General features: G+C 39.2%; 1 protein-coding gene across 1 annotated transcript in view; it reads left to right on the plus strand.

Moving 5' to 3' along the window:
* MID1 (midline 1) overlaps window positions 1-12336 on the plus strand; it is a gene marked incomplete at its 3' end in the record, with an annotated part of 117279 nt that overhangs the window by 46775 nt on the left and 58168 nt on the right. Inside the window, exon 3 of the mRNA XM_082497104.1 lies at window positions 1217-1300. Coding sequence (XP_082353230.1) covers window positions 1217-1300 — 84 coding nt within the window. The remainder of the gene's footprint in view (window positions 1-1216; window positions 1301-12336) is intronic.

Here is a 12336-nt window from a genome sequence, read left to right on the forward strand (position 1 = left end):
GAATCCTTGTTGGAAACAAAACCGTTTCTATCCTCAACATATTCTCTCCCTCTAGAGTGCTAAAAAGCTATCTTGTACCCCCTGCTTTTCTCTCCTTCCCCAGCACAACTTTACACAGTTAGTTGGACCAAGTTTTTGCAAGGAGTGGCTATGGTATTTTTCTGTACTTATGAGTGACCCCCATGTTTCTAGAGATGGGTGTTCTGAGGATATTCACCATTCTACAGTTGTAACTTGTTCATGTAGAAAGATAAGCAAACTATAATAGCATGCAAATAAAATCTTTCTGGCTAGCTGAAATCTGACTGACCCTTTGCTCGTAGAGCTAGCAGTAAGATGCTTCTTTGTGTGGCAAAACATATAGATGCTACAATGCGAGATGTAAATCAACTATGTTGAGCTTATTCAAGATTAGCAAAAGTTTTTCAGGAGTTAGGGTGTCCAAAATATCATGCTTCATGGGGGCCTTATTTTTCTAGTTCTTTTGAAAATCCATGCCTTGTAAATGTGTCCTTCAAATCCAAGGCATCTGGAAAAACAAATCAGTAACATTTCCAATTAAAGTAGCTTAATTTTCAGAGAGGCTGTAAGACTTTCAACACTGATAAAACTAAAGAAAATAGTGTAGACTCTAGAAACTGAGGAAAATGCCACAGAAGTTTTGTGAGCAGTTTCAGCTAATCTGAGACTTCATCAGCTGGAGGGATGGTTCCGCTTCACCACTTGCTTTGAGATAATTTGTTATGCACTGCCTCACTGGCGCTGGCTGTTACAATCGTGCTGCTTTGGGAAGGATTTGGTTTTGGCAAGATAATTTGTTTGATGCTCTTGACTGTGTTTTCCCACGTGCTGTAGTGCTGATGAAAGGGTGAGAGCAGGAATGCCCCTTTCAACAATGTCACATTCTTAAGCTATTTTAATAACGTTTGAAATGAAGTCACTAGCTGCCAAAAAAAGTAAGGCGAATAAAGCTAAGAGTCCCTGTCTGACTATCTGGGGAAGGGAACTTAAACAGACTCCTTCCTCTACTCAGAGAAACAGTGTGGGGTTTCATATTAGGGAGTCTGTTGTGGAATTTCAGAACCAGTCTCCAAGTCACGTATCCCACACTGACTTTGCTATCTAATTCCTCTCTTTAAAATTGCATCTACTGTAAATAAAAGATGCAAGGATGCCATAAACTCTGTCTGTGTCAATTCATTTCTTTCTCACCAAGGAACTAACCCCACCCGGGAGTCCAGAACTTGCTGAGAATTCAGAAGCTGTGGCAGTATCACTCTGTAGTGCCATGATAGGCCAGGTAAGGAAACCTGCATTCATAATTAAGTTTCACAAACACAAGCGTATACACATCCAGCAATGAGTGCATTTTCAGTAATCATGTGAAATAATTGGTGTCAGATAATGGAAGTAAATGAGGGCATTGTTTATTGTACTTTAAAGTGGAGCAAGCCTTTTGGCCACATAAGTGAATTTAAACTAGATCTTAAAAGGGAAGTAAGGTACATTCATAGCACAGCTCAAAATAAGTAAATAGAACATCATTAAATTATCGGGTTTAATGAGTAAGTAACATTAATTTGCAGATGGAGTTGACTGGCTGTTTTGCAAATTGAATAATGTTTGACTAAGGAGATGTGATCACACACCTCAGCTTATGCTTTTCTGGTAACTGGTACCAGTTATACAGTTATTCTGTCCCCTCCCTCTCTTTTTTATCATCACTTGTAGTATCAAATGCTGACTTTATCTTTTTCTTCAGTAAATTTCTCCCCCCGTTTAGTATCACAACATCAGTGAAAAGTGGTGATCAATATGGTTGTATTTTATGGTGTTTGAAGGGACTTAGTGAGTCAGGATGACTTTTTTGTGAATCCACAAGATGCTGGCTGTGATGTTGAAGGCCCTCTGGCGATTTCTGACCCTTCAGCACCTTGTTCCCCCAGCTCTGTCATAGCTCACCACCTCCTCAGTTTTTCTGCTACAACTCTCTGTGGACCTGTGTTGCAAACTGGATCTCTTACACCGGTTTAAAGTATATTCCCATTCCCTCCTCCTTTCTTTCAGAGGTTTGGTTTTGACCCAGGCCTGGCTTGCAGTGCAGCTGCACAGAGTGGTGCCAGGAGGGGGAGGGCAGTGGGGAGGGCAGGCCTGAGCTTCCCAAGCTGGCCTTGTTATCACGGCCACTGGGTGACAACATCATGCTAAAGACCGCGGTATTCTTCACGTTTGGTGTTCTTGTAACACTTGTATCTAACCAATCGGAGGCTGAGAATTAACTTGTCCAGGCTGCCAGAACATTTGTAGTGGATGGTCCCACCCCACAAAACCCAGCAAGGGGCAGTGTCGGGGAGGGTAGCTTTGGGGGGCCTCTGGGTACTTCCCTGAGGCCTGTTTTGCTTTGCCTCATTACGTAGAGTTAGGCCAGTATTACTTTTTTTCCTTTATAGATGAAGGAACTGAAATACTCCGTGATGTGAGGTGGCAAAGGCCAGAGAATAAATACCACTCCTGGGAACAGGAGTCAAGATAAAATGTATGTGAAAACTTCTCCTGTAGTTTGTTTCCTACCAGCCTGTGCTCAAAATAATGCGACTCTCATAATGGATTTATTTTTTTTTTTTGCCAGATGTTATCAGTCGGGACTGCTTTTTCCTTAGACAAATGCTGAAGAAAGTAACATAGTAAACCTGTTATAGTTAAAAGCATGCTGCTGTGCCCTAGAGCTATATGCCATTTCCAGAAACTTAAAGAAATGGTAAATCTTGTTTTGCCTAAGTATTTCTTTCACAAGGGAATAGGGATTTGCTGGGATATCTCTGCTTGGGTCATCAGACATATGGATTTTATTTTCAAAAGCAGTTTTTCTTCCAGACAGTGACTTATTCCTTGAACAAATAGCAATATCTAGCAGTGTAAGAGACATTGCTAGTACTGAATAAAAGCATCGGGGAAGAACATTTCACCTTTGGCATATGGCAAGAGTTGGATGAACCCTAAATACCTTTAAATGAGTTAGCAGAGTTAGACTGTGGCTTGCCTAAGTGGTCTTAACTTGTCTCTGGTTGTAAGGAACACAGTCGGGTTAGGTTATCACAGTATTAGCACCTAGGAATGTTTTGTTGTGGTTTGTTTTTTTTTTTTTCCATTGTGCAATATTATTTTCACCAGATTTGGCCTCAGTATAAGAGATAGGCAAATCGGCCTTGGCTACAGAAACATGGATGACTGAAGAGAATGAGGTTTTGTCTTATATTTTCAAAAGTTCAGATTGGGCATTGCATTTAGGAGTCTAAGACCCTTTGAAATTATTAAGTGTCATATGAACAACTTTTTGTTCAGATCTGTATTCTAGATGTCCGCTACTCTAGGCGTTTATGAATATCTCACAGAGAACATGTTTGCAGTTGCAGCCAACACACCTTTGAAAAACATAAGTCAATACATTGAGCCTGCTATAATACCAACTGATTCTTTATTTGGTTGCAATCCAAACCAGTGGCCCAGAACTGAATGTAGAGACAGATTGGCAATCTGTGCAGTTCAGTGCTGTCCACACTGAAGGTGTCACCCCTGGTATAGAAGGGTGGCAGGGACAGCTGGGCTGTTGTGGCATCCTTGACTAGAGTGTGTCTGGTAATAAAGATGGAATTGAAATTCAGTGAACCCCACACATCCATAATTAACATTTTAGCATGCTTTTGAAGTGCCTTGATAGGCAAGACTTTCACTTCTTTTTTTTGGTGTGAGACAAAGTGTTGCCAGGTGGCTTGACACAAGTTTTGAATGCTGACGGTGGTACGACTGCACAACATACAGGGGTGTGAGAGTAAGGCGACTCGGTCAGGGCATTGCAGGCAGTAGGGCTAATCTGGGGACAAGTCCCTGCAATGTAGCATATGGCTTGGTGTCCGGGTAAAGCAAGGTCTCTCCCACTGTGACCGCAGGTGCCAGAGGAAGCTGCTCCCAAGAGATGGCTGCAGCCTAGCCCACCTTAAACCCGTTTGATGCGTGTCCACTGAGTAGCACACTAAAAAATGCCTCTTGTAGTTTTCTGATCTGTTTTCCCATTCTTATGACAAAGTTGTGCCACCACTTTGCTAAATCCTACACTTCAGATCTGTCATTATATTTGTACTAGAAAGGTATACTTGATTGTCCTATATTTGCCTGAAAACTCAGTGCTCTTCCTGTTTTTAACGCAAGCTTTTAAATGACTCGTGTAGAACCTTAGGCTTGTATGGCCGGTTAAATAGCACAGCCTCAAAAATGTGATATCTGTGGGAGCTTTGTCATGATAAATATAATAAGATACCTTATCTCTTTTTCAAAGTAAATATCAGCCACACAGTTAGCAGTGACATATTCTCAGCTGACATATAACTTTGTCAGAGTCACAATTTACATCAGCCAAGGATCTGCTCCTTAAAAGCAGATGCTTAAAATTCCAGATGCTTTCCAAAACAACAAATTGCTGCAGGCCAAAACTGTCACACATTTTGTGAGAAAACAAATTTTGTGAAATAATTGTAATCTGGGAAATGAAATCACTTCAATTTCTTCTTTGATTGGCGATGTCAAAAAAGAAAAAAAAGAACTACAAACTCCACAGAGTCTTCTAATTGGATAACTTATTAATAAGAACACTAAATACTCAACTCAATACCTAAAGCTGATGACAAGTTGTGTTGTATTATACATTATAGTTGGTAGCAGGTAGAAGGAAATGATATTGTCCTCTAACACCTTGCTAACTTGCAGAGAGTAAAGAGCTGATCCTTACACTGAAATACCCTTAACAAAAATGGAAAGCAGACAATTGTATTAACATTGAAGCCTTTTATTAATTAAAAGCTGGATTAGGAGAAAAAATGTTTTATTTCAGTTTTCTTTTCAAAGAAAGATGGGGTGAAAACCGACCTAAATCAAATCAATGGCAAAATTCATGGAAACAGAAATCACAGTTTCGTAATTTAGAAGAGCAAAGGATCCTTTGATATTTCCCTTTTTCAGTGTCTACAAAAGAGCAGCATTTCCAGAGATAACCATTGGACTGTTTATGTTTCTCACTTCTCAGTTTTGCATATAAGCAGAATTCCCAAAGTTGCAAAAAAGAATTGTGAGAAATAATTAAAAACAGAACTCTATTGGTCTCATTTATGTGATTCTATTATAATATATGATTGCATTTCTGCTGGCAAATGGAAATATTTTGCTAAATGGGAAAGCATAGCTGATATCGTAGGGATCATTTGAGAAGTAAAGTATTCTGTCTGGAGCTGACTTTTTTCTCTGTCATTATAAGCCCACACAAAGGTTCACAAAATTATTCACCTAGACGTCTCTCCCTCTGAGGGAGACTAATTTCTAATTCCCACCTTCTTTCCATAGACTCAGCCTTCCCCTTTCCTGACACCCAGTATCAGTCTCCTTGCCTGCTCAGATCCTTTTCCAGTTGTATATGATCAGCATCCATGCCCCAAGAGTACCATTTCCCTGGCTGCTCTACATCTATATTTATTCTGAACCTTTTCCTTTGGTTCCCAGACTGCTTGGATCTCCATGGATGCTCATCTATTTTCGGTAAGCTCCCCCTCCCCCAGACCTCTGTTCTGCTCAGGGCTCTGCCCTCCCTGGTCTCTTGCCCCAGTGGGTCTGCCCTGCAAGATGTTATTTTCCCAGTCCCACCTGTTTCCCCACCACAGTAATTCCCACATGCAAATTCTCATCTAAGTCATTCTGACCTTCCCCGCTCCTCCTTCTACTTTGCTTCTTCCTTCCCTCACCTTATCTTTCAACTATCTCTGCCCCTTTTTCATTCCTGAGGTTATCATTTCCAGTATCTGCCCTGCTATTTTACCCTCTCACTTCCAGGCTCTCTTGCCTGGCTGTACTTCCAGAGGGGCTGCCAGCTCGCCCAACTCCCAGCCTCAACACCCTTTGCCAAAGTCACTCTGCTTGCTCTGCTTTTTCAGCTGTCCATCCCCATTTCTTCCCAGCACCTCCTTCCAATCTAGCCTTACCAGGAGCAATTTTTATCCATTGCTAGTTACCCGATCCCATGTCTTTCTCAAACTCCTTTCTCTGTCTCTAATCAAACCATGGCACTTAATTTCGATTTTCAATGGAGTTTCTCTTCATTAACCAGTGGATCCTCATGGGAGGGGAACTCAGGGCACAGGAGGGACAAACGCTCTGCTTTTAGATCTGGAATATGACCCTGCCTTGGGTCATCAGGTGGGAGAAGTCATTACAACGATATTATAATTTGGTTTTATTAGCCCTGAGCTGTACCGTGATGGTACATGTACTGTCTGGTCATCTGTGAGTCTGGAGCTCAGCTAGCATTGATAATCTTCAGAGCTTTTAGTTGCAAAACTGTGATGTGCAGGTTTTTTTCAGGTCTTTCCTGAATTTGGAAGGACTAGCAGCAAAAGACAAAAGGGCATATAGTTGACACAGATACCTCTTCTGCCAAATTTAAGTTCAGCTTTCAAAACACTGAAGCAGCAGAGCAAGACTTTTTATCATTGACGGCAGTACATTTCCCCTAGCCTGTTTAGTGAAATTAGCTGGTGGGTTTGGGTGACATTTTCATAAAAATAAAAATTAAATGAAATCAGGCCAAGGAAACACTGTCACTGGAAAATTTAATCTGGAATAACTAAAGTTTGACATTGCTGTAAGTGAAATCAGGATCTAATAATGGAAAATTTCAAATGTGCATAATCATAGGTGAAACTACAGTCCCCACTGCTGCGAGTAACAGCTTTAAAAAGTCTGAAATATGTTCTAAATTGTTGAGGATAGATTGTGAACTGAGCTACATCTTTGGAAATCATCTGATTCTCACATTCAACTAATGGCTGAATTTAGCCCTTTGTGTATAGCAAAACTACTTTTTAAAACTTGCTGCAGGCAGACATTATAAATTCTCAGCTTTCTACGGCCAGACTTGAGCACTGTAATTGCAGAATCTGACCTCATGTGCAAGAGAGACTGCATCATTTTGCATACTAATTCTTTTATTTCACCTAAAACTCGCAGTTGAACAAGAAGATAGCTGTTAGTGTATCTAAATCCAGCTATCAATATGTATGTATTCGGGGGGAGCTGTTTCTTGGGTTGTATTCAAGAGAAGAGGTTGAGCCTAATGGCCGTAATGACACAACTGTATCTTAATGAGAACACACCACTAGCAAAACATTCCAATTAACAGGGGATGTACTGAGTTGAAATAAATGGTTTTAAGTGATGATCAGCCTGGTGTGAAATTATAAACTCCATTGTTAGTATCAAAACGACTAATTACTGCTCTGATGCAGAATAGCACTCAAATTTTTAAATCTGTGGGACTAAACTGAAAGTGCTTTCAGCCTTTTGCAAGACCTCCAGGGAAAAATGAAGAGCATCCAATTTTTAGCTTGCATTTTTATTTAATTGGTGCATTATTTCAGTACAAAGTATTATATAGTATTTCTTTCCTCTTTCTCCATTTTTTTTTTAAATTGGGTTTCCACAGGATGTCCTAATTAGGAGACCCATACTATATACCCTCAAAAGAATTAAGGATTTCTCTTCAGCTAAGTGGCATTTTTGACTGTGGAAAAAAAAGCACATTTTAATGGGACAGAGAAAAACAGGGCAGCCAGGCTATTCAGAGAAAACTGAGAAATAGGCACAAGTTTTATATAAGGATTTGTAATTCACTTAGGCAGTGCTCTTTTCTTTACACTTTTCTAACACTGTGTAGTACTAAATTCTCCTAATTTAATTTGTACTTCTTTGTAAAGCAATCCACTCACATTTTAAGGCTTTTTTTTTCCTTTTGCCCTACAGCTTTCATATTGGGCAAGTAAACGTTAAAAGCAGTTAAAAGCAGGCTTGAATCTGTTCTCTCCATTGATGGGTTTTAAAATTAAAGCTCTCTGAAACTTTCATGCCCATCAGTGTAGCCCAGGAGCATTAAATCACAACTGTCTGGTGCCACATGCTGACAGACCAAGTCTTGAAAAAAGGACGACAGTTTTTTCACCATTGCTTACAGCGCCCAACCAATGCTGAATGGAGGAAAATAAATCGGATTTTTCTTTTTTTTGTACAGTATATGAAATACTAAGGGTTGAAGGTGCCTTGGATTTCCTGTTCTGTTTTATTTATCATCTCTCACAATTGCCCTGAAAACGGAAAACATCCCTTAATAAATTACAATCCCTTTCTTTGTGACAGATTCCAGGTGAAGTAGAAAAGGTGTGAGGTTTCTGTAATTGTACGCTACCCAGAAAGTATATTATTCACTGAAACTGAATATCCTGCAGAAGACAAGAATTCAAAGAATAGATTCCATGAAGTTAATAGAACAAGCTATGCAGGCATATTATTCACTCATGGTTTACAATGTACTTTAAATAGTGTAACCAAATGTACAAAAAGAGTTGATACCTATGTACTGTAATGATGGGCATATTAAGCATATCTGACAAAGCTCACAAGCTTGTCAAAATCCTAAAAGCTGATTTTCCTAAAATCTGTCTCCTTAAATATTTAAAACAAAATCTTAAATTCATAGATATGTAATAGTTCCTTGTACTTTTATAAAAAGCACATTAGCTTACTTCATATTTGGATATTCTAGGTCTTGTAGCTCTGGCGAAAGATAAAATAGTGTATAAGAAAGCTTCTAAATAAATATACTTCATTAAATTCTTCATAAAGAAATTCTTTAAATCCCAATTATCTGTCTTAAAATATCTTCATATTCTCACAATTTTAGTAAAATTTATGATTAATGAAGATAAGCATCTTAATAACCGAATTACAGAATAATTTAATTTGGAAGAGACTTCTGGACGTTATCTAGTCCAGCCCCCTGCAGAATGAGGACAGGTTGTTTAGGGACTAACTATTTTGAATATCTTCAAGAATGGAACCTCACAGCCTCTTTGGACAACCTCTTCCAACTTTTGGACACCTTCAAGGTGACAACAGTCACCTTTGCTGTGAGAGCACATGGTCAGCTTGTTGTCCACCAGGATCCGTGGCGCCTTTTCTGCAATTGTCAGGGTGAACAGCTGTTCTACAAAGTACAGTGTTTCCTTAAAGAAAATCACCAAGTTGTGCTATTAGATGCACTGCTTTTATGGTGATTTACTTTTCTTTCACTCACATTTGATTTTAGTGCTAGTTGTTCAACCCTCAAAAGCATTTTTGACATGCAAATTTCATTTGGACCTAAGACATTTCTGAAGGTACCTGTAGAGAACTCTGCGAAATGAAACAAACCAGACTTTTATTTACTTTGAAAAGCACCCAGCAGCTAATGTCATACACTGGAGACACACCGCAGCACGTGTTTAGTAATGGGAATGTGCAGCCTTAAAGGTCTGGACAAAGCCAGCAGGAACTACTTGAAATCTCCTTTTTTCAGACATGCCCTTTCAAAATGACATTCAGCGGCAAGACAAGAATTTTTCATACAATGTTTCTGAGTTTTAGAAGTCTGAATCGGGAATGTTTGGGCAGTAAGTTTTCAATTCGGTCACGTGTCAGTGGACTGTGTTAAGGGCAATGTACCTATCTTACACCAAACCTAGGCATCTTTGAGTCATTGCTTTTGTTGTCATCTTTAATCATGTGTATGTTGTTTGAGCAATAGTTTGGTATCAAATATACCAATACTGCTCTGACAACAAAGAAATAATTAATCAATATCTTGAGCTCCCAAATTACTTGTCTGTACAGGCATGTGTTACCAGCACATGGTATCTGGGATGAGAGGGACCTTCTTAACTTTACTGGCTTCCCATGAATCTCATTCAAAGTCCACTGAATTGGTAGAAAAACTCGTATAGCCTTCAGTGGGTTTTAGATTAAAGGCATTTGATCTTAGGGAAATTGAATAATCTGTAAATGTTTCTCTCTTGTAAAAGTAATTGAAATTCGTAGAGGGAAAGTAAAAAGTATGCACTTACTGGTTTATCTCTATTAAGAAAACTGGTTTTATCAATTTTTATTTAATTACTTAAATGAGTAATTTAAGGCATTTTAAGGCCTCATGTATTTGATGTTTCATTTGTTTCTTTCAATTGAAACAAGAGGGTTACTATGGAAACAAAGACATTGGAAGATTTCAGTTGCTGTTAGCTTTGGGAACAAATACATTATTATGCAAACAAAAAAACCCCTGAGATATTGAACTATAAAGTAGAATAAGATCCTTATTGATTAACAAATCCTGGGCAAAAGCTAGTTTTATACTATAAGTGTGTGGAACAGGAACCACTCTGGCAGAAACAAATGAAAAAAAATGGAAGTTAATGGAGCTGTCATTTCAATATTCAATAATATTATCTAGAATATGCAATTTCCCAGATGTAATTCCCATATCCTGCATGAACAGTTACAACAAAGTGAAAGGCTTACCGATGCCAACGTGCTTTTTCTGTCACAGTGTAACTGCAAAATATATACACTTTTAGAAACAGCAGAGCAATTGGGAAAATTGAGCTGTTCTTGACATCAGTTATGTGGGCAATATATGGCATAGTCGTCCTGGCACCCCCTCCGCTATTTGCACAATTATTTTCTTGGCCATCTCACGCACTTGCGTGTTTATGCACGGGACAAACAGACGTGCGTGCAGAAAGGAGGAATTGAAGCCCCCTGGTCTGGGAGAGCCTGATGACCTGAGGGTTGACAAGTGTTGCCAGGCTTTGCTTTTCAATCTCCTAGAGATACGGGAAAAAAGTGGACCAAGCCAGTAGGAATTAGAGACAGTTCTCCTCTCCCATATATAGCTCATTTTTGACTGTTAGTGACTGTATAGTGTTCTAAATCATGAAAGAGTTGCGGAATTGAAATGAGCTCAAATTGGGCAAATCAGCTCGAAATACAGGCACGGAGCCCAGTGAGCTAGAATAAGAGACCAACTTAACCCATAGGCTGATTTCGCTGTAGTATTTGCTAAAAGACACCCATATGCGAACGCACGCCTGCACGTGCACACGCACACGAAGCCACATTTAAAAGAATGATTCAATTATAGATAAAGCTCTTTAACTAATCAATATACTTAATAAATCATCAAACATAGAACATCCCAGTTTGGAAGGAACGTTGAAAGATGATCTGTTCCAACCTTTCGTGGGAAAGGGATCCTCGGTGGGGTTACCTAGGCTCTCTGTCCAATTGCATCTTGAAAACCTCCAGTGATGAGAACTCTACCATGTCCCTGGGGAGGTTGTTACAGTGAATGATTTGTAAAAAATTTCCTACATCAACATCAACTTTCCCATGCAACTTGTACCCATTGCCCCTTGTCTTCTCCATGTGGTGCCTTGTGAAGAGAGAGCCTCCGTCTTCTTTGTAGCTGCCTTTAAGCACAGGAATACTGTGATGAGGTCCTCCCTGAGACTTCTCTTCTCCAGGGAGAAAAGGCCTAACTCCTTCAGTCAAGTCTAACTCTTTCAGTCATGGGAAAGAATAAAGGAAATTAAAAAGCTATATTTTCATGGTGTTTTTTAAATACTGTTGAGTGTATGAAATCAGGCTCAGCCCTCAATCGATGTTGTGTGACCTCAAAATGCTATTGTTAACCATGCACAGAAATAATGGATGAGACACTGTGTTGTCCCTCTACAGCTTTAGCACATTGCATAACTTATTATTTCCACATTACAGAACACGCATGAGTACCTATGTAAATACATACTTATTTGTGTATGTTTTATACAGCTAAAGAGAAGGTGTTTCTCACAAAGCCGGTTAGCCTGACTCTCAGAAACAATGGATGTAGAAAATACAAACTTCAAGTAATGTACAGGGTGAATTAAGTCCATGTCTTTTCTCCGAAGAAAACTTTGTCTTAGATGAAAATCAAAATTTGTTAATTAAAGGCCCCAAATAAATACTTCCATGGGCTTTACAGTTTTTATATCTTCCCAAAGAGCCATGAAAATCATATACTTATATAATCAGCATTGGCTCATGTTTTTAGTGGAAAAAGTTTACCAGCCTTGATAGTCGGGAGAACTTCAAAGGCTGTGATAAATCAAATGAATAATTTGCCCGGAGGAAGTCTGTATAAATCGGTCACGTTATCTAAATGTGTCAAATGAAATCTTAAGAACTCCCTCTCTCTTTCTGCAGGAATAATTGGATCTGCACATCTCTCTAAATTGCTAGTCTTTTCCCCAAAATATAGGCACATATATTTTTTATTGCCTGAATGCCTGTCATGATAAATGGTTGCAGAAAAGTAACCGAAGTTATATGGAAGTGTTCAGGCAGGCTGATTCTACATTTTCCTACTTTTAGCCCACCTGATGTGAAGATGAT

Source organism: Vanellus vanellus (assembly GCF_965231255.1).
Source record: "Vanellus vanellus genome assembly, chromosome: 1".
NCBI classification, from domain to species: Eukaryota; Metazoa; Chordata; class Aves; order Charadriiformes; family Charadriidae; genus Vanellus; species Vanellus vanellus.